Here is a 27,854-nt window from a genome sequence, read left to right on the forward strand (position 1 = left end):
TTAAATTTAGTTAAAGATAATAACTCTAGATGTAAATCTTATAAATGTGCGGAAGATGGGGACAGATCCCGCAAATGATTGATGACAACAAGTGCAAAGTATTCTTAAAGTATGAGCAATAATGGAGATGTAACTAACAATAAATAGCAATAAATGACATTCAAGTAAATAAGGAGAAAGATCCATAAATGGAGATCATAACATCCATTATGATTCACCCAATAATAGATGAATTGAGCGAATATTTCTCTTGACAATGATGAGTGGCAGAAAGGTTCAAGATTTGTTTGAACAATTCTCGGATCTGGTGGGAAGATGTGGGATAATATGAGCAAGAATCTTTGTCAAAAGACAATCTTTGTGTCTTTATACGTGGGAGAGAATCTCTTGCTGAAATATGTTTTTATCAAATGAATCTTACATGCCCCTATCATTATCTCTTCTTTCTATATATATGGAACATTTTCCTAAGAAACCCTAGTAGTACAAGTGTAGAGAATATCCACTAGAATATTTTCTTTTAATATCCTACCCTGAAAAACTAGTTGTTACAGCTCTTGTCATCGATATTCAGCCTCGACCTCGACTCTTATCGACATCTCGATTATGGCTCTCGTCGGCTCTCGACTACGGCTCGTAGTTGACACCTCGGCCAATGTCTTTGCTGCATCCTGGTCCACCTCGATCGACACTTTGCTTAATGCCATATTACGCTAAATATTCTATAACAACAAAACTATAGAACTATAACAACAAAATCACTAAACTATGTAATCATTACACAGAAAATACAAACTATGAAAAGAAAATACAAACTATGAAAATCCAAACTATCGGGAAAATAATATGTATGTCATCATTTTGCCACCGTATACACGCCACGTCATAAAATTTTAAAAAGAAAATCCACCTTATCATAACCCACATTTAAAACAATAACAATTAAAAAATATAGTATTTAAACTAACAAAATAAATGGAAAAGAAAAAAAAACGATTCCAACCCAAATTAAAAACCAATTAGCCTTTGTCATTTTTTCTCTCGATCGACGGCTACTTCGCCCATGCTGATCAGTGACTGGAAAGAGGCTAGACTTGCCTCTCCGCTTCTCCTTCCTTTCGCAACCGTCGTTCTACCGGTAAGTCTCTGTGACTTTGCTCGTTAGAGATTGTTTGCTTTCTTCTCTTTATTTTGTAGGTGAACTTTGTACTGATTCCTTTACACAATGCTACTTTTTTTAAATTTTTTTTTTATTTGTTGTAATCATGAAATGTAATAGGGAATTAAGGAACTATGTGTTGATTGTCCTGATAATAAGTGTAATAAATCAATTGGAGTATATTTTGGGATGTTTCATGAAGTGCTTCTTTCGGAGTTAATTTTGACTTGCTAATGCTCTCTTTCGTATGCTTTCTTTTTCTGTTCAGATCTGTGTAGTTCGTTTGGTAAATCATGGACTCATGGTCAATTTGCTTTTGTGTACTTTTCAGTGGCAAAACATATGCCCTAAATGGTTTTATATTTGACAGCTCAAAAATCCAGGTATTACCTTGTTACTGATGTTCTTCTAGTTTTCTATGGTTCAGAAAATATTTTTTGAAAATGAAATGCAATATTGTAGTATTGTGCTTCATGCTATTAGCATGAACTCTCCAAGATTTTAGTCCAATGTTTGCTCTGCTGAATGTAAATGGTTCAGGACAGATACAAATTTAGTGTTATATATGCTGATCAAATCTTATTGGTGGGGATAAGGCTCTATCGGGAAGAGAAGCTGATCAGACTAATTTTGTTCCTTTTCTTGTTTCTCATTCTACTTCAAGGTCGAAACACCTTGGTCAATATATGTTTTCAGCGTGAATTTCTACGTTTACTCATTAATCTGTTGAAATTATACTTATTACATACATATAGGAAGGTCATACCGAAGTACTAGACTAGACTTCTTCCAAATTAGAGCTATTTAAGGAGTGTTTTTTAATAGTAGAAAGTCATCAATATTAATAGGGGCAAACAAAGTTAGAACATGGGATAGAGAGGATAGAGGGAGTAAACATTTCCAAACAGGTTTTAATAGTACATTAACTCAAATTGAAAGCTTGCACACAGTATTAAAGGATAAAAATAAAGTTTTAGGAAAAATGCAGAGATCTTTTGCTCTGTTTGTTTGTTATGAGAGTATTTGGTAGTAAGTTTATTACTGTCTGATACGTCACAATTATAATTCATAAGTCATGCCGACCCTTAGCAGCCTAGTCCTGGGAATGGCCATAACTTTCTCCCCTTGCCTGAAGTTCTTGCGCAAGAAATTATAGGCATAGTTGACAACAAATTTCTTCAAGAATGAAGAATCTTGTTTAGTGACCACCTCTGCTTCTCCCAGGAGATAGAACACTCCTTGCTCCTTTGCTTTTTCCACAAACTGCATCACTTCTACTTCTTCCAAACTTGGTGGGACCATTTGTATTCTATTTGATGAATGATTCGACTGAGCTGCTGAAGTGTTCATTGATCGAATCGAACCAGCTGATGAAACTCTAGAATCTACTTGTTGCTCCAGCTCTTCCTCCGTGTAGACCCGGGATGAATTTCCAGCCACTAGTTGGCCAGATACTGCAGGTTCAATTTCTCTATCTGCAACTTGATCAGCATGTGCTGCAAGAATATAGTATTCATCTCGAATGAACTCTTTCAAATGTTCCACCAATTGGTTTTCAAATTCCTCTGGTTTCCCAAGTTGATCATTGTACCCTAACCTAACTACACATCGGAACACCTTGTATTCTCTAGGCTGAACATGTCTGAACAAGAACCGTTCCTCCAGCGCTACTTTGTTTATAGGAATGGATTTAATTGACACCAGAACTATAATAGAATGGACCGACGGAATATTGGAGACAAAGTGGGGAAATATTGGTGGAATCCCCTGTACTAATTCAGAGTAGAGTAGTCCTATTCCAGGTACTCTTTTGATGTCTGGATTTTTGGCTAAGTCCGTAATGTAGTCACTTGAAACCTTGTTCTTGAGCTCGAATTCATATCTATGTTTTTGAACATAGTGCCAAATCCCCATAATGATCACGAGCACAAATGAGAAAGCCAAAGGTAGAAAACCACCTTGCACGAACTTTGTCAGCTGAGCGGATAGATATGTAGATTCTATGGTAACGTACACCACGTAGAATAAGATAATCCGCCATATGCTAATTTTCCATATAAGAAGCATTACTAATGTCACCATATTTGTGGTTATGAGCTCAGCACTAACCACACAAATTCCATAAGCATTCCCCAAATTTCCTGTGGTTTTGAAGCTGAGAGTAACTACAACACATGCAACCATGAGGAAGTAATTCAACTCGGGAATGTAAACCTGACCCTCGTGCTTTGCAGATGTGTGAATTACCTTCACCCTTGGGAAACAACCTAGACTTTGGGCCTGAGCCACAATAGAAAAAGCTCCAGATATCATTGCTTGACTTGCAATAATGGCCGCAACAACAGCCACTACAAATGTTGGCCAGTAAAGTGGATCTGTAAGCAACACCAACAAAATCAATATTATGCATGGTATTTATAAAGTAAATAATTTTATGATTAGTTTATCTTTCACGACCCAGGCTCAACTGCCAAAATATTGTCCACTTTGGTCCGATCTTTGGTGCCTCACAGTGTTTTCCCATTGGGCTTTAACCCAAAAGGCCTCAATATCTATATAACGAATATGGAAAAAGTTAACAAATTTGCCACATATATATAGGAGACTTGCCTGGAACAGAGGCATAAAAAGCATTCCCCACATTTTCTGGGAATTTTGTAAGGTAAGCAGCTTGCCCAATATAAGCAGAGAGGATAGATGGAAATACTAAGCAACTGAAGCTTATCTGCAATATATATACATGGTGAGTTCACTTAGATTGACCAAAAACTAGAAACAAATATCAAATATAATAAAGGACAATTTAAAACGAAAAGTGTGCCACATAAAAAGGGAAGAGGAAGTACATCTTTTTGATTACTTAGGGCAAAGAAGAAAATAAAAAATGCAGAAGACTTACTTGAACAGACCGCACACTAAAGTGACCCAAATCAGCAAACATAGCTTCGGATCCTGTAATAGTTTCATAAAATAGTCTTTCACCAGATAAGAACACAGACGTGAAGTAGCATGGTATAACCGTTTAATTATACGGATACTGTAAATAAAATTCTAACCTGTAATGCAGAGGATAACTCCACCAAGAGAAAGCCATCCTTTTTTACCATTTCTTTTGAAGTAGTTAAAAATGTATTTGGGATTAAAGGCACGTAAGACACTCACATCATGCTTGAACAAGTTGTACATACCGGTACCACTTATTAAACAAAACCAAATGCATATGGCTGGAGCAAATGAGTATCCCACTTTGTCTGTACCAAAACGTTGAAAACAGAAGAGGGCTACCAGTATTGCAACGGAAACACCCACAATCGCTTCTGCAAGGATCATTATCCATTTTTTTCAGTTGTTTGATCATTGAAATTGAATAAGAGAAAAAGAAGAATTCATTAGCATCCTTTTAATTTCTATACCTTGGCCTAGAGGCTTGATCCCACTTACGGCAGAGAGAACTGCACATGAAACACACCAGATTAAATAATGATTTATCTTATATAATTATTATTTGTGTTATTTTTTCTGTTGTAGCAGGTTTTCCGTCTTTTTTATTTGTACTACTTATTATTGACAATTACTTATAGTTTTCTTTTGGGTGACTTGATAGTACAAAAATTCTTTTATTGTTAGTGTATAATGGGTAAGGTGTGCGTACACACTGCTCTGCCCAGACCCCAATTGTGGGATTTTACTAGGTCGTTGTTGTTGTTAGTAGTGTATATAGAACTGAGGGAGTATGACTATATCTTACATATCTAATTAAAAAAAATTTAGAAGTCTTTTGATAAGTGATATTATGGCTCAATTTGGGTTACATATTTATACCTCAAGACCAGCCCAACCTTTAGATGCGCTGACTTGGGATGTGCCCAAATTGACTCGTCATTTAAATATACTCAGCAGGTTGGACAGTTTATATCTTTATGAGCTAATTTCGGCAGTACTAGTTTGATATGATGATCAAGGGATGGGATAGAGAGTGTATATTGATATTTAGAGACCTGAGATGGAAGGAGTGATAATTCCATCGCCAATGACCATCGATGTTCCAAGGATCGCAAGGAAGACAAGAAACAATCTTGCAAATTTAGTGTTTTCCAACTTATGTTTGATATTCTGAGCCCTTCTAAATTGATTTGATGGTATGTCCAGACCGTAGCGGGAAAGCTCTCTATCCTCTGGCTCCTGGTTTGGGATGAGACTCACTTTTGCATGTCGACATATTAAGGAATACAACGCAAATGCTCCCCCTGTGTGCAAAAGAAGCAAATAATTAAACATGTTGGGGTTAACGATCATAGCACTTAATTTTTTGTGTGAGCTCGGGCATAAATTCTTCAATTTTTTTGAAATAAAATTTACATATATGAAACTACTTCAAAAGTGCTAGTCGTAAGACAACATAACTACTAATTCAAAATATTAAAGAAGAGTTTGACAATTTTAATCAAAGACAAACTGTTTGACTCTCCATATAATGATAGCGTTCATAAAATGGGACAGAAAAATTAAACTACTACTGAGATAGCAGTGAGGGACATCTTATAACTCACCATTGCCATTGTCGTTTGCCCATAAGACAGTGAAGACATACTTAGTCATAGGTACGAGGAATATGGTATATATGATGAGGGACAACACGCCCAGAATGTCATTCTTATCTCCAATTTTTTCAGTAAATGTACTTTGAATAGTATAGAGAGGGGAAGTCCCTAAGTCTCCGTAGATAACTCCTACAGACTGAAATGCTAAACTCAGTATCGTCTTCCAATCATCCTGCAGTTAATGCACAATATCACATGTATAATCATCAATGATCATCGATTATCTATATACCTAGCTAATAGCTATAGTACAAAACATTGATTTATACATTTGACACTATAGATTATCTTTATAATATCAGTACAAATTTACAAAGTTATTACTTACCATATTTTTCAGATTGCTACAAATTTACAAAGTTACTACATAGCTTATTTTTCAGACTACTAAACAACAACAACAACAACAAACCCAGCGTATTCCCATAAATGGGGTCTTGGGAGGGTAGTGTTTACGCAGACCTTACCCCTACCTTATAGAGATAGAGAGGCTGTTTCCGATAGACCCTCGGATCATTTTTTCAGACTACTAATTCATAGTATTTAATATAGACAGTTACTTATAATCACATTTCTAATGACCTAATTGTATTAATCTTGAATTGACAAAGTCAGTACTATATAAAACTTAAGTATATGCCTTGGTAGTTTAATTTTTTTGCGTGGATAGTTTCTAATTTTTTAGAGCATCAGGTTAAGATGTATGATTCTCTATAATATGCCTGAATTAATAATACAGAAAATAAAGTAAATGACATGTTATAATGAGTTAAGATGCACTAATCAGAGACAAAACTATATTAAAAGGAAGTGGTTCAATTGAATGCTCTTTATCACAAAATTTTAATGTCTAAATAGTGCAAACAATTTCTTTATATATAAATAATTTTTTTAAATCCTCTTGATATAAGGAGAACTTATTACACTATAAAATAACAGGAATTAGCGATGGACACATTCTATCGCTAAACAGTATAAATCCATTGCTAATCTGTCATCGCTAATCTTATTTAACGACGGATCAGCGATGCAAAAAACCTGTTAACTACGGTTATTTAACAATAGTTACCAACAAATTTTTTAGCTGATTTTTTTTTTGTAGTGCGCTGAAGTGGCAAAGGTGGCTCGAAAACTGCTTTAGGTCACAAGTTTGATTTTCTTTTGTGAAATTCTTGTATTTTCTTGAATTCCCTTATTAAAATTCCAAGTTCTGTCACTGACACCAATTACAAATCCATACCTTAGAGGCATGTCCAGCCAGAGAATTTGACACTTTTCCAGCTTCCAAGTTGAGGGAGTCCACACGGTATAACTTCGCCCATGAGACTTTGCGACCTTTTAGCTGCCCGTTGTTTCTCTTGTTTTCTGCAACCTCTTCTGTATGAAGATCACTATCTGCGCTCGCCATTTCGATTCACAAAAGGGCTTCTTTTCTCTTTGTTTTTGCTTTGCCAGTCACCAGTTTTGCTCTTTATAAGCCTTCAGAAAACTCAGACACTAGCCCAAATTCCCTTCATCCCTAATACTTTGTACTTGCAGAAACTATAATCTAATCTCTAATCTATGTAATCTAAATCTTATATATATGTAAATCAAAGGTCAGGATTTAATAGTTTTCCCTCTTTTAATTAACTTGGAATATGTAAAGACATGGAAAAGGAAAAGACTAAAATGTGCAGATCATTGAACTTAGATAAAATAGTACTTAAATACTTTTCCCTCATTACTTTGCTTTTTCTCCTAATTTGATGTCTAGAAAATCTGCACAAATTAAATACATCCTATTTATGTCATTCCTCATTAGGGGTATCATTTATTTCTTTTCCTGAAATCTCTCCCCTTTACTCCTTTGTCTACCGTTTTCTTCAACTACATTTATCTATTTTCTCATTTTGTTGCTTTTTTTTTTCTCCTAATTTGATGTCTACAAAATTTGGAACAACATTAATTATATCCTATTTATGTTATTCAGCATTATTATCATCTATTTATTTTCTTGAATCTCTTTCCTTTCCTCCTTTGTCTATCATTTTCTTCCTCTACACTTGTCTATTTTCTCAATTTTTTTTGCTTTTTTTCCCTCCTTATTTGATGTCTAGAATACATCCGGCTTATGTCATTCATCATTATTTTCTGTTCACTGAAATCTCTCCCCTTTTCTACGTTTTCTTCTACTACTTTGGACATGAACATGAGCAGCCTAATAAATTTGATTTACTTGACTCTATATGATGCTGAAAAGATGATTCATGTGAATTCATTTCCTGATTTAGTTTCCTCCTTCAACGTCAGGACAATCCTATGATGATTCAGCTTTAAATTTCTTTACAAGCAGTGCGAGCACCATAAGTTCTTGGTTTAGGTTCCATTGTTAGACGAAATTTGGGAGATAAAACGAACTCTTGGCTTTATGATTCATGGGAAGGAAGGACTGGTTACTCTTAGTCTCTTTATATGGAGTTCTAAGTGTGCATGTCTCTTTTATAACACTGATGAAAATTTGCTTTTCCAGTAGTGCTTAATTATACTGTTAGGTGTTTGCTTTTGAAGGAGTTTCGAGCGACTTAGGTCATTCTTTCTGCTATTGATAAAGTTGTAATAGTAGAAAAATGTTTGATCTCATCAGATAAATTTAGTGTCAAACAAGTTGGAACTTGGAATCGAGGGTAGAGAAGGAGTATGTAATACATTTCCAAACAAGTTTGAAACAATACAGTTAAATTACTCAAACTCAAACTGAAAGCTTGCAAACATTAAAGGATAAAAATGTAAAGATATACAAACTGCAAGAAATCATGTAAATCACTTTGTTTGTTATGCGAGTATTTGATAGTACACTTTCACTGAATGATTTTGGAGTAGCTAGGTCACAATTATAATTCATAAGTCATGCCGACCCTTAGCAGCCTAGTTTGAGGAATAGCCATAGCTTTGTCCCCTTGCCTGAAGTTCTTGCGCAAGAAATTATAGCCATAGTTGACAAATGCTTTCTTCAAGAACGAAGCATCTTGTCTAGCCACCACCTCTGCTTCTCCCAGGAGATAGAACACTCCTTGTCCCTTTGCCTTTTTCACAAATTGCATCTCTTCTTCTTCCAAATTTGGGGACACCATTTGTATTCTACTTGATGAACGATTGGACTGTGCTGCTGGAGTGTTCATTGATCGAATTGAACCAGTTGACGAAACTCTAGAATCCACTTGTCGCTGTAAGTCTTCCTCCATGTGGACCCTGGATGATTTTCCGGACACTAATTGTCCAGATACTGGTGGTACAATCTCTCCATCTGTTATTACTTGTTGATCTGCTGCAAGAATGTAATGTTCATGTCTAATGAACTCATTCAATTGTTCCACCAATTGGTTTTCAAAGTCCTCTGTATCCCCAAGTTGATCTTTGTATCCCAACCTAACTACACAGCGGAACACATTGTATTCTCTTGGCTCAACGTGTCGGAACAAGAAACGTTCCTGTAGTGCTACTTTACTGATGGGAATGGATTTTATCGACACCAGGACTATGACTGAATGGACTGACGGAATATTGTTGACAAAATGAGGAAATATAGGTGGAATTCCCTGCACTAGTTCAGAGTAGAGTAATCCTATTCCAGGTACTCTTTTGATGTCAGGATTATTAGCCAAGTCCCTGACGTACTCACTTGACACCTTGTTATTGAGCTCGAATTGGTATCGAAGTTTTTGAGCATAGTGCCAAGTTCCCATAATGATCACGAGCACGGCTGAAAAGGCTAAGGGTAGATAACCACCTTGCGTGAATTTTGTCAGCTGGGCAGAAAAATATGTAGATTCTATGGAAAAGTACACCACGTAGAATAGGGTAATCCACCATATGCTGATTTTCCATATAACAAGCATTACTAGTGTCACCATATTTGTGGTTATAATCTCAGCAGTAACCACAGCTATACCATAAGCATGCCCCAATTTTTCTGTGGTTTTGAAGCTGAGAGTAACTAGAACACATGCGATCATGAGGAAGTAGTTCAACTCTGGGATGTAAACTTGACCCTCATGTTTGGCAGATGTGTGAATTACCTTCACCCTTGGGAAACAGCCTAGACCTTGGGCCTGAGCCACAATAGAAAAGGTTCCAGATATCATTGCTTGACTTGCAATAATGGCTGCAGCAACAGCCACTACAAATGTTGGCCAGTACAAAGGATCTGTAAGTAGCACCAACAAACCAAATAATGAGTGGTGTTCCGTTATATGTGGCTTGCTCTATCACTTAAGAACATAATTTCTATGGGTCGTTTGGTTGGAAACAAGTTATCCCGGGATTAGTTATTCCATCGTCCCATAGGGATATGCAATTTCATCCCAACCAAACATGGGATAAGCTCATTTCAAATTTAATCCCGAGATTAATTATCCCTTATCCTTCGTATCAAACGAACCCTATGAGTTTAGTTTTTTTGCACTGATAGTAGTGCATACTAATTATTTTACACCATCAGGTTAAAAATTGACTTGCTATAACAACTACTATCAATACCTTTGTTATAATTTATGTGACGTAGTTTGACTGGATATGGAATTGAAGAAAGAATAGAAGACTTTTGAAACTTGTAATCTTTATTAAACATGTTATAAATTTGTGTGGCGATAAAAGTTTTTCATTAAGGGTAAAATAAAAGTTTTAAGTTAAATATTTTCAAATATAGGATTTTATCATTTTATATAAAGAAATAGTGTCACAAATATTGGAATAGAGGAAGTAAATGCTTTTCAATTTGGAAAAAGAGTAAATAACTTGTGATATAAAGTGTTATATATACAAAGTAGTTAATATTGGGATGGTATATAATCGTATACTGCTCCTCTGTTCTCAAGATTTCTTTGTCGTGGACTATATTAAAGTTGAAAGGGTTAATAAATTTCTACTTGCCTGGGATGGAGGCATAGAAAGTATTCTCAACATCTTCAGGGAATTTTGAGAGGTAAGCAGCCTGTCCACTGTAAGCTGAGAGCAATGCTGGAAATACGAGGCAACTGAAGCTTAACTGCATTACATATATAGACATGGTGAGTTCACTTCGATTGACAACAAAATATAAAAAGAATAACAAATAAAACAACAATAAGCCCAGTTTGATCCCATAAATGGGGTCTGAGGAGGGTAGTGTGTACGCAGGCCTTACCCCTACCTTATAGAGATAGAGAGGCTGCTTCCGATAGACCCTCGGCTCAAGAAATAATGAAAATAAAGCACCAAGTAGCAAAGAATGTTAGTAACAGTGTAACATAGTAACGTGTGCGAATGCCGCAACATGCGAAATAAAGAACCATAAATAGAAAATTACAAAAATAGTCCTAGTACTATTGAATGGCCTAGGAGGAACACACTACTAATCTGTCAACCTACAACCCTAATCTTCGACCTCTGCACCTTCCTATCGTGGGTCATGTCCTCGGTAAGCTGAAGCAATGACATGTCCTGCCTAATTACCTCACCCCAATACTTCTTAGGCCTACCTCTTCCCTTCCTCAGACCAGCCATGGACAACCTCTCACACCTCCTCACCGGAGCATCCAGGTCTCTCCTCACATGCCCGAACCACCTCAGCCTTGATTCCCGCAACTTGTCCTCCACAGATGTCACACCTACCTTGTCCCTAATAACTTCATTCCTAATCTTGTCGTTCCTAGTATGCCTGCACATCCATCTCAAACATCCTCATTAAAGAAAAATTAAATTTCTTCAATTATGGAGGTTTCACTTGTCCAACTTTGGGTTACTGTCCATATACAAATCTTATTTGTCCATGTTTTCTATTAGGAAATTTCTTAATCAACTAATGTTACATAGACTATGTTATAAATTACACGAGTAATCTTAGTACTTTTGTAGACATTACTTTAGAATAGAAAGTAGAGCCTTAAAACTCGACAGTTTAATATCAAAATTTGCGTACAAGTCGAATTAAGACAAAAGATTGTTCAAATACTAAGTATGTTACTGTCAGGAAGCTAGACTTGGAAAGAAAGAAAAAAAAATTGAACAAGACTTACTTGAATAGAACGCACACTGAAGTGACCCAAATCAGCAAACATAGCTTCGGATCCTGCGAAGTTTCAAAAGAAGTCATTCAACGGATGAAAATAAGTTTAGATTTGTAATCTCAAATATGACAAATACATTCAATAACTAGCTAAATTAAATTATACTAATAGTGTAAATAGAATTGTAACCTGTAATGCAGAGGAAAACTCCACCAAGAGACATCCATCCTTTTGTACCGTTTCTTTTGAAGTAGTCAATAATGTATTTGGGATTAAAGGCACGTAAAACGCTCACATCATACTTGAACAAATTGTAGAGGCCAATGCCACTTATAAACAAAAACCAAATGCAAATGGCTGGAGCAAATGTATATCCCACCTTGTCTGTACCCAATCGTTGAACACAGAAAAGGGCTACCAGTATTGCGATGGAAACACCCACAATAGCCTCTGCAATAAATCTTTATCCATTAGTTGTTCAATCACCAAAACCAAAAAAAAAAAAAAAAAGGGAGAGGGAGAGAAAAATACTCCTTCGGTTTCAATTTTTGTGGCATAGTTTGATTAGACACGAAGTTTTAAAAAAAAGATTTTAACACTTATGGTCTTAAATATGTCATGAGATTTTTCATACTATAATGCCATTAACGATAAATGAGGAGTTCAAACTTAATTATTTTTAAATATATACTAATAAGTGTTTTTTAATGGATGAATAAAAAAATAGTGTCACATTAAATAAACGAAGGGAATAATTCTTTAGAATACCGTTACATACAAAAATTTGCTATATTTGTGATTGACAACTCCATCCGGAAATCCAGTTTGCGACAAATTTGTAGTACTATAGATAGGCGATTAGGGGGTCGCCAAAAAAGACGGGCGTTGCAAAATTTTGCAATAGATTATTCCCTCCATTTAACAAAGAATGAACCTATTACTATTTGGGGAGTCAAATTAAGTTTTTGTTGACTATGTTTTTTGCAAATAGTTTTTAAATATTTTGAATTGTTAATTGTTGTAACCCATAGTACTTTTTATGTAGTTTTTAATTATAACAAAAATATATTTTAATAAACCTAAAGAATCTATGTTTGGATTCATCCAAAAATTGGTCAATTTGACCCTCCTACTCTAAAAAGGTTCAAACAAGTTGAAAACTAAGCAGATTACTAATTACCTTGGCCGAGGGGCTTTATTCCACTTACGGCAGAGAGAACTGCATGAGAAAGCACCACATTAAACTCTATCGATCATATATAGCGTGAAATGATAATAAATCTACGAGTATATATGATGAAGTATATGTTCAGTAAGTATTTAATTAGAGACCTGAGATGCAAGGAGTGAGAACTCCATCACCAATGACCATAGAAGTTCCGAGGATGGCGACGAAGACAAGAAATATTTTTGCCAATTTACTCTTTTCCAAATTATGTCTGATCTTCTGAGCTCGTCTAAATTGATTAGATGGTAGCTCTAGATTGTAATGTGAAAGTTCTCTGTCCTCTGGCTCTTGGTTTGGGATGAGACTCACTTTTGCATATCGACATACTAAAGAATACAACGCAAATGCTCCCCCTGCATGCAAATTAAAGAAGCAAACAAAATATGTAAAGAGGAGATACTTAAAAGAACAAATTAACTAATTCCTTATGATCTTGACTGGGCATGAAGTTTAGGCTGAGGAAAAAATTTAGTACATCCAGGGGAGGGACTAGCATATTACTTGCAGGTTCGGCAGAACCCAATAATTTTTTATCATATCCTTGTATTTGTGTTAAATTTCACTTAATATATATAAATAATTAATAACCCTGCAAGCTATATTTTTCTTGAATCTAAAACCCATAAACTAAGAAGCCCGCCTCTGGGTACATCCCAAAAGTACCTTTGAAAGTTGTCGTATTAAATATGTCATGATATCTTTATGATTATAAGAGCGTAAAATAAAAAATTTAAAGATAAAGAGGTTTAAAATATAAATTGGTGTCGTTCTTTTAACGGAATGAAATAGTATCGCATAAAATGAAACAGAAATAGTCGATCACAGAGAGGAGACATATTGTAACTTACCATCGCCATTGTCGTTGGCCCATAAGACAATGAAGACATACTTAGTCATAGGTACGAGGATTATGGTATATATGATGAGGGACAACACCCCTAGAATGTCATCTTTGTGTCCAATTTTATCAGTAAAAGTACTTGCATAAACGTAGAGAGGTGAAGTCCCTATGTCTCCATAGATAACTCCTACGGACTGAAATGCTAGACTCAGTATCGTCCTCCAATCAGCCTGCAGTTGCAAATGTTCATTGTAATCATGTTACAATAAGTGGAGTATACACTATCAAGTAATTGTGGATTCATGATTTAAACTTTATAGATTTGACCTTCAAAATTCTTAGCACCGACGTTAGTATACATTTGAAATTTTAGATTCAGAATATAATATTTATTAAAATTTTAGTGATTTACATATATATATTAGATCCATGTTCCTTGAGGAGATACAAGTTCAGTTGAACCAATACATAATAAGTTGCATCTACCATTGACTATCAATGTAAATTTACAAGGTTATTTGTTAGTTGTACTTTTCGGTGATCTGAAGGGGAGTCTTGGAGCAACGGTAAAGTTGTCTTCATGTGACATATAGGTCAGGGGTTCGAGCCGTCGAAACAACCACTAATGCTTACATTAAGGTAGATTGTCTATATCACACGGGTGCGGTCCTTCCCCAGACCTTGCATAAACGCGGGATGCTTTGTGCACCGGGCTGCCCTTTTACTTTTCGGTGATCTAATTTTGTCGACGTTGTTTTTACACAATTTTTACACAATCAGTATATAAATGTGAAATATATACCTTAGAGCCGTGTCCTGCTGCAGAGTTTGAAACTTTTCCAGCTTCCAAATTGAGGGAATCAACACGATGTAACTTTGCCCATGAGAATTTGCGATCTTTGAGCTGTTTATTGCTCTTGTTTTCTGCAGCCTCTTCTGTGTGACGTTCACTATCTGAGCTCGCCATTTCTATTCTCTTAACGGCTTCTCTTTTTCTTTCATTCGCCAGTGGCCACTTAGCTCTTTATATAGGCACTCAAAGTTGAATACCAGCACCGATTCCCCATTATAACCTTTAATATAGCTCATACTCCCTCTATATCAAATTATATTGCCGTGTTTATTGTGTCACTATAAATCATCTCAATAAGAATAAAATAAAAAAATTAAAGTTATAGTATCTAAACAAGAAAATATGATATTCTTTTTTTAGATAAATTAAAAATTATATTTTAAACGAAGTGTTGTTCTTCTTAGTTATATACTCCCTCATAATTGAGTAATTATATACTTAGGTTGTTATCACCATCAAAGCCTTTGTGAAGGCATCTCGAATAATTCCAATATATTTATATGAATGACGTATATACACAGAGGCGGATCCAGGATTTAATTCCTATGGGTTTAATTTTAAAATTTTTAATATTGAACCCATTATATTTTTAAAGTTATGGGTTCAGATCTACTATTTTTGCAATTTTAATGAATTTTTATATATAAATTTTTACTGCGCGTCGAAAGTTATGGGTTCAGTTGAACCCGTACATAATATACTACGTCCGCCTCTGTATATACACCCATGTGTACTAGGTAGTACTATAGGTTATACTACGTTTTAGCGCCTGTAGACATGTCAACCCTCCTCCCACCTCCCACTCCTTTCCAGAGGCACATGGGGGGCTGGGTTCAAATAACTTAGTCTATTATATATATATATATATATATATATATATATATATATATATATATATATATATATATAATTTTAAAAAGTATTTTTCCGTTCCAATTTATGTGGTTATAATCGAATTTTAAGAATCAAACGAATTTTTTTATTGTAATTTTTTATATGTCTTTTAAATATTTAAATTATTAATTATTGTGATTTATAATACTTTTAATGTAGTTTTAAATATTTAAATTTTATTTTAAAACATTTAAAGATTCTATTTGCCAATTCATTGGTAAAAATTTAAAAGACACATAGAATGGCACAAAGGAAGTATTGAATTTTGATATTATTAATTTTTTAATATAATAAATTCGCTGCGAATCTTAATATTAAACCTATAAAGATTAAATGATCTGTCGTGCTCCCTTCAACCTTTCCTTTCTTTACACGCATCTTTCTTAATCATTTCATGTATTATAAACAAATAATGGAGTAGCATTATTGTGGTTTTTTTTTCTATAAGTCAGACCTTTGAATTCTTCAAGAAATTAAGGTTGTCATATCATGGTTGCACGAAAGTCAATTTTCTTTTTCACCGCCTAATAAGATATAATTAAATAAATAAAAATATATTTTTTTTCGTTTAAACTTTTAAATAAGATGATTATTAGTTTGTAAAAAAGAATCAGGATTACACGTGAAGGAGCATATTCAGACATAACTAAGTTAATAAAGGTATATTCTATCTAACAACTTAAATTTTTAGATGAGATGATCACACACCGTAAAGTCTTTCAGCCTCGTTATTTCTATATAATTGTAATAACTAGAGGTTGACAATTTCTTTTCGGGATACACATGGTTTTCTTATTTACTACGAAAACGAAAGAGTTGACATTAGCAAGATCGATTTTTATTTTTATTTTTATTTTGGGAAAAGTTGTGACAATTGGTCACAGCAAAAGTGTGTGTGTGTGTGTGTGTGTGTGTGTATATATATATATATATATATATATATATATATATATATATATATATATATATATATATATATATATATATATATATATAAAAGTACGTTTCTAAATCTAAGAAGTACTTTGCAGGAACTAAAATGATACTGTAGTTGTCATATATCTATAGGGTGTTCATTGAGATTTATTGTACTGAAGCACTTACTAAATTTGGTAACTAGTATAGGTAAGCTAACATTAACATATAAAATCACATTTTCTTATATAAAAAATATTTTCAATACAAAAATGAATTAAAAAAATTCCAAAATGGGTATATAGTGAAAGATAAATATTTAATGGTAACTGGGGTTTCCAAAGAACATACAGTGTAAATTTCCCAATAAATTACACCCACCATTGTTCTACAATAATTAAATATATGAAGTATACTAATGGGGTTTATTTTTTGGCTACCTTATCAATTTTGTTATAGAACAATGGTGGTTGTAATTTATTGGGATGATAATTAAAAATGGGTAATTGGGTAATGGAGAAGTGGGTTTAAAAATATGGGTAACAGGTGAGTTGACTTTCCAAAAATAATTTATGTATATAATTTATTTTAAAGAAATTTTTACCTTCCTATACTACATTGATAGTGCTTACTCTTAAAAATAGCAACAGTAATAATCGATAACAATAACAATAATGTCATATAACAATAGTACTCTATTACTCTTCTTCGTAATACAGATAACGACATTATGTTGGTCCCTCGTAATCCAAATAATGACATTAACCATTCTCTTTTCAAAAGTCTCCACTTTTTGTAAAATAATTCCCTATCATTGATCATATTATACACTCTCCAATCGCAGCATCTTAGCACTGGGTATATGCTTCTTTTGTCCTTTTTTTTTCCATCACTTCTTTTGTCTTTTCTACTTTTCGTAAAAATTGTCTTTTCTTGAAGTTGACCAAAATCGTATTAAAGAAACGAAACGACTTAGAGATTTGTACGGCGAGAATAATTAATTGCTGATTAAGCAATAAATATCCGTCTCCAGTCCAGTAGCTCTTATTTAACAATAATATTCATAAATAACAAAAAGTATTTCTAAGTTAATTTAATTTGTATTGATCAAGTAGTTTAGTAACTAATCTGATTCTAGTGAATTTACTTAAGAGTACTTCCAGATATTTGATTGAATCACAACTTAATTTACAACGAAAAAAAAGAAGAGAATTATCACTCTAATATGGTGATGTTATCGATCTCATTCATCACCTCTTGATTAGGAATTGGGTGGTTTCTATTGCTCATATTTACATGGAGGCTAATTCGATACTGATGGGTTAGCTTCTTTTTGAATGGCATATGTTTGTACATAATATTGCATGAGATATTATTGGAGTTTAATTCTCGCTTGATTTGTACCAACTAATTTTCTTTTGATGCTTAGTTTCTCTTTCGAAAGAAAAAAAGAAACCTCCCGAAAACATACAAAATAGGTAAATGATGTACGTTATAAGACATGCGCAGATGTACTCCACGTGGAAAATTGACGTAATTTTTACATTTCTCTTTGTTATCATTTTATTTTCGTTTTTGACCTTATCATTTCTTTTGTTTTCGTTTTCCTTTTTCTCTCCCGAAAAACCCATAAACGAAGCAATCCTCGCGCTCTCTTATGAGGGGAAGTAGGATTTAAAGTTTATTGATTTTAATTTTCCACCAAACTTATAACTTATTTGATTAATGGGTTCACAATTACATATATTCATACGAATATTCAATGAATGTTTTAATACAAATACAAGGTTTATGCAAAAGCTGTTGAGTTTGACCGAATCCATATATAATACTTCAACTCCACTTCCGAAAGTATATTAATTTGATATAAATATCGAGTGCGGATGAATTTTTATTTAGTACGTTTAAGACAATAAAGCACCCATAATATTAAAATCCTTGTTCAGCCACTAGGTTTTTTGTTCCATCGTTATAATATCCTCTTGTTTACTTTATTTTGCTGTGGTCATGAATTGCCATAACTATTCCAAATATTATCTCTATCATGCTACTGTTAACTCTCTCGTTTTCAAATACTTATTGCACTATTTGAAAATCAGAGAGAGCGAGAGAAACAAAAAAGAAGATTGACTTCACTAGGTATCTTGAAACAATAACGATGTATTTCTTGAAGAATTCTAGATTGATTAAAACAAAACACAATAATACTACTACATTATGTACTTAAAATATAGGAAATAATTAACCAAGATGCCTGCAGGTACCTTCGTACACTGTCTGTACGCGGGATAGGAATGATGGAAGACGTCTCCACATTCCACAAAGGCTTGGATTGTGGCAACAAACCTATATATAATACTAAATTATGAGCTATATTAAAATATATTGAGCTATATTAAAGGTTATAATAATTGATACAAGTACAAAATATAATAGGCAGAATATCCCAAAAACTTTCCCAAAATGCAGAAAACTATCCTTTAGGGGCGTGGAGTACGAAAATTGAAAAATCAACTTCCAAATGAGATACTTTTCAATCGTTAATTGGCACATAGTGCGGTACGGTGGTTTATTTGTTTTAATTGTGTATCTCTTGCTTTTCCTTTATACAATATTTTACCCAACTATATGTTTTTTAATTTCTTCTTCAGATACAATGGCTATTTATGTTAACTGCACATTTATTCTTTTTCATAGCCAAATTTGTTTTTAAAAAAAAAGAAAAGAAAAAAGAATTGACTAGGAATTTGATCACGCCCAACTCTAGTCCTAAAAAGGATAAGCGGTCGCTGCAAATATAATCCGGTCTAAGAATCCGGAGTCGAATCCCACAGAGAACTAAGGTTTCGCCATAATTGTTCAATATCTCTAAGAAGACAAGCTCGAATAAATTTCTAAGTTATAAAGATTAAGATTCTTATATCTAACTAATTAACTAAGAAACTAAAACAGTAAATTAACAACTAAAGATACCAAGGGTTGGAGATTAAATTTAGGAGGTCTAGAGTTATGATTTTCCCAAATGTTGGAATCCTGCCCGCTATGTTCCCTACAATTTCGCCTATGTATTCTCTACTGATCGTGAGCCCCTTAGCTGTCGTAATTCTCTCTCGAGAAACTACAACAATTTACTAGATATATTCTCTCGAACTATGCTAGTTGGCTTTATCTAACCGCTCATTATGACCACATCAAGGTTTTGTTATTTCTAAACCTACCTTTAAACCCACTGTATTGATTTCTCACATACGTTAGGAGTGACGTTGTTCAACGACCACTTAAATATGTATCTTTTCTCAAGAAACACATAATAAATAGGCACAGTCAATCGATGGTCATTTAATCAATTGAAATAAGTACGTAGTTGAACAAATAGACAAATTCAAAGGCTAAATTATATTAAAACATAACAAGAATTCATTCTCCAAGTGGTTCCATCAAAACCCTAGATAACAAATTATCTATTCATAATAGTATGCATAACTACAATATTAGAATTCATAACCAATAATGGAAATAGGAAGAAGGAAGAAAAAAACTCGTAGAAGAATTCCCCGCCTTACTGCTAGTGTGTTCTTACCTCCTTAGGTCGAATCCCCAGTCTCCTTAGCCTCCTTAGGTCTAAATTATGTCAAAAGTATGTCAAAAGTACTCAAAATACTATTTTTCCATGTATATATACCAAGTAGGGTCGGGCCCAAATAATTATACCTTCTCCTACGCGAAAAAGGACACTTTTTCAGGTCAGGATGTCCGCGGCCGTGGATTCAACCGCGGATTTGGCCGCGGATTTTGGCCAGTTTCTGCCTCACATCCGCGGCCAGTGCGCGGCCGCGCAAATGTCGTGCATTTTGCCCCTGTTCTGTGTGGAATTTGGAAAAACGTAAAACATGAAAGTTGTAGTCCTTTGAATTAGCTTTCCAACCATATATTGTGGAGCTCAAGTGAATTTCTAAGCGAAAGGTTATGTGCATTTTATTAGACGGTGCGCAATATGCCTACTCGATTCTTCGTTCGTTCTTAGCTATCATCTGTTGATCCCCGAACACGATCCCGGCTTAATTCTTTGGGATTTTACTCAGACTTCAAAGCTCCAAATCACTTGAATTCATTTCATAACATCTACATAGCTCGGAATCACTCATACAAGACATAAAATACACAATTAGTGCAAAACACTAGCGATTAAAGCTCAAACTCAATTAAAGTGCAGTAAATTAGAGTGTAAAAGCGACTAAAATACGCAATTATAGCCTATCATTAACACCCCACACTTAAACCATTGCTCGTCCTCGAGTAATCAAACTACGCTTTATATAGACGCGACCTTTTTAAACAATTCTCCTAACACATCACACCAAGAATGCTTAAAATAGACTTAAGCACAAAAGCGTAACATCTTCACCTCAAGATTTGACTTACAAGTACCACACATTATACACAACTCACAATTTTTCCTAACGTAGAGGTCACTAACATTACCTTTCCTTCATGAATAAAGTGCCCTCACACAACAAAAGTGAGTAGTTCCACACAATAAAATTTAAGAACACTTAGGAACTCAAGATAGAAAGAATTCACTCACTCTCAGAAATAACATTCATATGTCACAAAAGATGCACCCTAGGCTTGCCCGTAGTGTACTACTCTACTAATCTAGCTCATTCAGTCTAGGATCAAGTAGGACTTTATCTGGTTGTAATATAGGCTGCGGGACATGTAAGATACATTTAGATATAAGAGTGACTACACCTCCCTAAGCACTTTAATATATATATTTTAACATTCAAAACCCATACTTATGTCAAACCAAACTCCACCTTCACATCAATGTATATTACCCCTTACTTCATTAAGCGCAATTATATCAAGAGTCACCGTTTATCAAGGAATATATATTTTTTTCACAACAATACAACTATTTTTTTCTTTTCTTTCTTTTTCAATTCAAGTGGCTCTTACTTTTTCAAAACAGTGCACCTTTCACCTTATTATATTAGTTCCACTCAAAAGCCAAACCAACCACCCCACACTTTAACTTTTACACATTTCATAACAATTCAAGTGCTCATGAGAGGTTAGAAGGTTCAAATAGATGGTTAATTCAAACAAATGAGTAAGGCTTGTAATGTGGTTGCCAAAGAAACAAGATTACATGCTCAAAGGGGTTAACTACGATACATAACAATTAGGCAGGTAAAATATATATATGGCTCAACAAAGAAATGCCTATATCACTTCAAACACTGAACAAAACTACTATTTTACTTTGCAAACACGCGGGGCAAGTTCTAGGCATCAAATGCAATGCACAGAATAACACCAAAACCTCACACACACATGACACATAATTCACTCAGGATTGGTTTCATCAAGACACTATAGTCAAAGCAATTAAGCAAAGTTAAGGTTATACAATTTAAGGTACTTATACAAGAGTCAAAAAATGAGCCTAAGCGTCACAACCAAAGTACTCACTATTCTTAAGGCATAACAAAATCAAGATATATTGGTTCAATTTAATTCATCTCACACTGGCTTCTATTCCTAAAAAATAAAATTAACTACACCCGGTTCAAATAAAATCCTTGGAAAAGAACCGCGATACAAATAAAAACCAAGAGGGAATTACTACACTTCCTACAAAGAATTTTTTTTTTCTTTAGACTTAAATCCCTCAAGAAAATTGACTAATAGATCCATCGTCGGGAAAAGTCCAATCTTTTCTATTTTTGTAAAAAAATATTATTCAATTAAACTAATACAACTAAAATAGCATAGAAAGTCACCCAGACAATCTCCTCACCCCACACTTAAAATTATGCATTGTCCCCAATGCACACATATATATACAAAAGGGTAAAAGAAACTCCCTGGTAGGCCAAAGACCGAAGCACTAGCATCTCATGGGGTACTCAGACTTCTCCGAGGCCTGGTCCTTCGTGCGAGTACCTCACATTTAGTTCCAACCATCTGGTTTGCTATTGCATCCTTCCAATGGCTTTGCGTTCCATGCTCCTAAAAGTCAAAAATCGACACTACAAGAATAATACAATAATAAAAATAAATAAATAAAATAAAAAAAACTAAAGCTGGGTTGCCTCCCAACAAGCGCTTGATTTAATGTCGCGGCACGACGGGAATCACTTTTTGCTTCCACTTTGAACTTATGAATTGGACCCCAAGTTTTGCTTCAAGCTTATGATTATGCTCTTGGGGCGACACAAATTCTTGCGAGCCAAAAATTAGATAAAGTCTCATGCACTTTTTGGCTCTCCATCGAGGAGTGTCATCTTGCCTAGACGGACTTGAAACGTTCAAAATATAAGGCTCATCTACCTCTTCCATGAACTCCTTTTTATGCTTGTAAAGATCCATTCACATTTCACCATCCGAACATAATGTAGAGAAGTGTTTGGAATGAGGTCCAACGCGCTCAAATACATGAACTTCAAGATTTTTGACCTCCTCAACACCAATCACACTAGAGTCAACTAAATTTGTGTCTTCAGTGTCCTTGGTTGACTCTAGTGTTACTTCTTCAACATCGACATCCTCAAATTCTAGTTGGATAGATTGTTGGTGTTCTACTCTGACCTCCTCCATTAGCACCTCAATTTCAGTGTCTAATTCGTACTCTTCTTGACTACTATCCTCAATATTGGCTTGTTGAGTATTAAATGCTTCAACTAGTTGACTCACTTATTCCTCCAGGTTGCGAATAGTAGCATCTTGCCTTTGTATATGCAGTTGTTTCTCATTATTTTGTTCCACAAGGCACCTTAGCATATCTTTGATCTCTTTCAGGTCATCATCACTAGGTTCCTTATTCCTATTAACTTCACAAGAAAAAGAAGAACCATCAAAGTAAGGGGTTGGGGGAAGATAAGAAATATAAGTACAACCATGAAAGTGACCATCTTGACCACCACACATATCACATACATTCCACACATAAGATTGAGTTGGTGCACATAACTCGCTCTCGGAAATATTTTGATAATTTTGCCCTAGGTGGTTTTCTCCGCAATATGCATAAGGAGGGTTAAAAGTAGAATTACCAACACCAAAACTCTCATAATTCCAAAATGCCATATATTTTTAAAATTAACAAGTAAAACAAAAATAAAAAATCAAATACAGAAAATAAAAATAAAAGTTCAAACTTGAAACCTAGCAATATGTACACCTACAGCTACATCGTTAGTTCTCCGGCAACGACGCCAAAATTTGATCACGCCCAACTCTAGTCCTAAAAAGGATAAGCGGTCGCTGCAAATATAATCCGGTCTTAAGAGTCTGGAGTCGAATCCCACAGAGAACTAAAGTTTCACCATAATTGTTCAATATCGCTAAGAAGACAAGCTCGAATAAATTTCTAAGTTATAAAGATTAAGATTCTTATATCTAACTAATTAACTAAGAAACTAAAGCAGTAAATTAATAACTAAAGATACCAAGGGTTGGAGATTAAATTTAGGAGGTCTAGAGTTATGATTTCCCCAAATGTTGGAATCCTTCCCGCTATGTTCCCTACAATTTCGCCTATGTATTCTCTACTGATCGTGAGCACTTTAGCTGTCGTAATTCTCTCTCGATAAAATACAATAATTTATTAGGCATATTCTCTCGAACTACGCTAGTTGGCTTTATCTAACCGCTCATTATGATCGCGTCAAGGCTTTGTTATTTCTAAACCTACCTTTAAATTCGCTATATTGATTTCTACGCGAAAAAGGACACTTTTTCTAAACCTTCTCCTACGCGAAAAAGGACACTTTTTCAGGTCAGGATGTCCGCGGCCGTGGATTCAACCGCGGATTTGGCCGCGGATTTTGGCCAGTTTCTGCCTCACATCCGCGGCCAGTGCGCGGCCGCGCAAATGTCGCGCATTTTGCCCCCTGTTCTGTGTGGAATTTGGAAAAACGTAAAACATGAAAGTTGTAGTCCTTTGAATTAGCTTTCCAACCATATATTGTGGAGCTCAAGTGGATTTCTGAGCGAAAGGTTATGTGCATTTTATTAGACAGTGCGCAATATACCTACTCGATTCTTCGTTCGTTCTTAGCTATCATCTGTTGATCCCCGAACACGATCCCGGCTTAATTCTTTGGGATTTTACTCAGACTTCAAAGCTCCAAATCACTTGAATTCATTTCATAACATCTACATAGCTCGGAATCACTCATACAAGACATAAAACACACAATTAGTGCAAAACACTAGCGATTAAAGCTCAAACTCAATTAAAGTGCAGTAAATTAGAATGTAATAAGCGACTAAAATACACAATTATAGCCTATCATCAGATCTCTATCATTTTTGCCAAATAGAATTAGTTTTAGGCAAAATAGTGGAGTATATATCAATTGTGTATTTCTTTTATTTCTTCATTAGATGTAATAACCATTTGTTTTAAATGTATATTTTCTCTTCGAGGCAAATCAGTTAAAAAACAAAAATGGCTAGAGTCAAAATAATGGAGTTGCAATTGTGTACTTCATTTTTATTTTACTTTAAATGCAATAGCTATTTATTCTAACTATATACTTTTTCTTTATCGGACCAAATCCGTAGAAAGTGCTTGGTTACAGCTGCATTTTGTTGCCAGATAAAAGTTTTAGCAAGAATAATCAACTTTCAATTGTGTATTCTTTTATCGTTAGATTCAAAGATTATTTATTTCAAATGTATAATATCTTGGGTCAAATTTGTAAAAAGTTTGGCTAAAATCTAATTATTTTAGTCAAATAATATTTTTAGCCTAATAGTGGAGCTCTAGTATTTTTTAAAACTAATTTGACAAGAAAACATTTATCTAAAAATTTAAAAAATTGAGAAGGTAAAAGAAATTTTTTATTTTAATACATGCCGGGGACAAACATGTATGCCATTTCCCTTGGATAAGATTGTCCAGGCAATCAAATATCCAGGTCAAAAGGGTAAATAAAATTACAAATAATTTAGGTGTGCAACTTATAACTCGTGCTAAGTTTAGAGAGTTTTGTTTTAGTGAAAATAACATGGGCTAACCAGATTTCGGACCGGTAATTAAAAAATAACCGGTATTTGCTGAATTATGTTGGAACTCTAGCAGAAACATGAAAAGTTTCAGCATAATATGTTGGATTATGGAGCTCATGCGTATAAACTTTCAGCATATTATGTTGGAACTCCAATACATTATGCTGGAATCTCATATGTAAAAAAACTCAAACTCCAGCATATTATGCTAGAATTGTTTCGGATTTTTAATGGTGTTTTGGTTCAGATTTTATCTTTATACTGAAAAAGTGGCTAAATATTGATTATTTTTAAAATTGTGGTCATTTTTCTGATACCAGTTGTAAATTAGGATATTTTTTATTTTTCCCAGTTTTTTAAGATATTCTATCATGAACAAAGGGAATTGGGCTAATACTCAACTTGTGGGCCTCTGGTGTCTGCGTTCTGAGGGCCTATTAACAACAAATGTGGTTGCCCGTTTTTAGAGTGAAAATAGTACGGGTTAGTCAGTTTTTGGACTGATAATTGAAAATAGCCAGTGTTTGCAAAGTTATTAAAAAATAGTCACTATTTTGCTGCAACCCGAAAATTTCCAACATAATATACTGGAGATTGTTGCACCTGTGTATGGACTTCCAGCATATTATGCTGGAACTCCAACACACGGAAAATTCCAGCATAATATACTGGAGATTGGAGCACCTGCGTATAAACTTCCAGCTTATTATACCGGAACTCCAGTATATTATGCTGGAAGTTCACATGTAAAAAATTCGAACTCCAGTATATTATGCTGGAATATTTTTCGGATTTTGAACAATATTTTTATTTAGATTTATCTTTACATAAAAATTGGCTAAATTTCGATTACTTTTGAAACTGTGGCTATTTTTCAATTAGCACTTGTAAATCTGATTGTTTTTGAATTTCACCCATTTTTAGATGGCGTTGGTTGTACAATGCTCCTTTTCATTAGCTTGATTTGATTCAACTTCTGAAATATTATCGACCTAAAGTCAAGTCTACAAAGGTATGTTGGTCCTTTCCCCTCCTTCTTTAGTGAAATGCAATACGGATAGCGCTAGTAGGGGTAACCCGGGGAGAAGTTCTTATGGATATTATTTACGTGATTTATTTGGGTGAAATTAAAAAATAGTTAGATTTACAAGTAATAATTAAAAAATAGTCATAGTTTCGAGAGTAATCGAAATTTAGCCACTTTTCATGTAAAGATAAATCTGAACGAAAACATTGTTCAAAATCCGAAAAATATTCCAGCATAATATACTCGAGTTCGAATTTTTTACACGTGAACTTCCAGCATAATATATTGGTCCAGCATAATATGCTGGAAGTTCATACACAAGTGCTCCAATCTCCAGTATATTATGCTAGAACTTCCCGTGTTGCAGCAAAATAGTGGCTATTTTTAATGACTTTGCAAACGCTGGCTATTTTTTAATTACCAGTCCGAAAACTAGTTAGCCCGTACTATTTTCACGATTTATTTGGTGATCTTATTTATACACAAGCAGGGTTGGCAAACTGGCGGGTCGGATATGAGACGAGTCGAAAACGAGTAATGCAAAAACGGATAAATTATCCGACCCAGTCCATATTTAATACCGATAAAAAAAAGGGGTTAACCTGCGCATAATAAGAATATCCATATTATCCATTGCTTATTGAATATGATCACTTTTGGGAGAATTTCTAATCTCCCAAACTTGAAGAACCTCCAATTTGTGGCTTTACAAATGTAAAAGTTAAATACATTAGTTATCATCCATTTTCTAAGTGGATAATATGATTCTTATCCATATTTGATCCGTTTTTAAAAGTTCATTATCCAATCTAATTTTTAATGAATAATATAGGTGAATAACTGTTTTCTTTTAACCATTTTGCTACCACCATGCACAAGGTAGTGGAATGCATGAGACTACAAATATTAAGGAGGAGGCTGTGACAATTATAGAAGCTATGAAATATTTTGTTCTCTAGAATTTTGCTTGAGCCGTTGTGGAAACAGAATAATTGGTGATGAAGAACAATCTTTAGAAGATATATGGAAGAGGTTCCTTAAATAAATATCTCACATTGTTGAGGTGATACGCCAGAATTGCAAGGGAGCTGCCAGGTTCAATTTCTTCATGTGTATTGAGAAGGCAATTCCTTAGCAGATCATTTAGCCAATCAAAGCTTTTGAGTGTGGGAGATCTTTGTGTATTCATTCTTTACCTTTCGAGGAGCTTTTTTCAGTAGGGGCGTATTTTAAATTTGGACAAGAATCAATGTCTAACATTGCGTACCAAGTTCGTGAATAATAGA

At 34.3% G+C, this 27,854-nt stretch overlaps 2 protein-coding genes and 1 long non-coding RNA gene across 7 annotated transcripts; 1 reads left to right on the plus strand and 2 right to left on the minus strand.

Annotated features, from left to right (window-relative positions):
• Positions 1–982: 982 nt before the first annotated feature.
• LOC142175093 (uncharacterized) lies at positions 983–27,854 on the plus strand. Of its 5 annotated transcripts, none has more exons than XR_012704286.1 (3): positions 983–1,138; positions 1,428–1,542; positions 27,448–27,854. It is a non-coding gene; the product is annotated as an uncharacterized LOC142175093 (long non-coding RNA). The 5 variants fall into 5 exon arrangements; XR_012704283.1 differs by lacking the exon at positions 27,448–27,854 and adding an exon at positions 8,053–8,350; XR_012704284.1 differs by lacking the exon at positions 27,448–27,854 and adding an exon at positions 5,057–5,185.
• LOC107832539 (potassium transporter 5-like) lies at positions 1,700–8,046 on the minus strand. Its single transcript, XM_075241586.1, has 8 exons — positions 7,001–8,046; positions 5,710–5,932; positions 5,158–5,406; positions 4,573–4,611; positions 4,216–4,476; positions 4,059–4,111; positions 3,770–3,884; positions 1,700–3,534 (listed from the first exon to the last, which is right to left on the minus strand). Exons 1-8 carry the CDS (start codon positions 7,166–7,168, stop codon positions 2,219–2,221), a joined length of 2,424 nt encoding a protein of 807 aa, XP_075097687.1. The 5' UTR covers positions 7,169–8,046; the 3' UTR covers positions 1,700–2,218.
• On the minus strand, positions 8,428–14,926 carry LOC107832541 (potassium transporter 5-like). The gene is made up of 8 exons (XM_016660405.2): positions 14,658–14,926; positions 13,863–14,085; positions 13,119–13,367; positions 12,967–13,005; positions 11,976–12,236; positions 11,796–11,848; positions 10,672–10,786; positions 8,428–9,946 (listed from the first exon to the last, which is right to left on the minus strand). Exons 1-8 carry the CDS (start codon positions 14,820–14,822, stop codon positions 8,634–8,636), a joined length of 2,418 nt encoding a protein of 805 aa, XP_016515891.1. The 5' UTR covers positions 14,823–14,926; the 3' UTR covers positions 8,428–8,633.

The sequence above is a fragment of the Nicotiana tabacum genome, chromosome 21 (assembly GCF_000715075.1).
Source record: "Nicotiana tabacum cultivar K326 chromosome 21, ASM71507v2, whole genome shotgun sequence".
NCBI classification, from domain to species: domain Eukaryota; kingdom Viridiplantae; phylum Streptophyta; class Magnoliopsida; order Solanales; family Solanaceae; genus Nicotiana; species Nicotiana tabacum.

Coding starts and splice junctions, on each gene's coding strand:
- LOC107832539 (XM_075241586.1), bottom strand. CDS start 7,168: ATGGCGAGCGCAGATAGTGATCTTCATACAGAAGAGGTTGCAGAAAAC. Junction 4,112..4,215: donor AGTTATCCTCTGCATTACAG/GTTAGAATTTTA, acceptor AAACTATTACAG/GATCCGAAGCTATGTTTGCT. Junction 3,885..4,058: donor TTAGTGTGCGGTCTGTTCAA/GTAAGTCTTCTG, acceptor TATATATTGCAG/ATAAGCTTCAGTTGCTTAGT.
- LOC107832541 (XM_016660405.2), bottom strand. CDS start 14,822: ATGGCGAGCTCAGATAGTGAACGTCACACAGAAGAGGCTGCAGAAAAC. Junction 13,006..13,118: donor TCTCACTCCTTGCATCTCAG/GTCTCTAATTAA, acceptor TTTCTCATGCAG/TTCTCTCTGCCGTAAGTGGA. Junction 11,849..11,975: donor AGTTTTCCTCTGCATTACAG/GTTACAATTCTA, acceptor GAAACTTCGCAG/GATCCGAAGCTATGTTTGCT.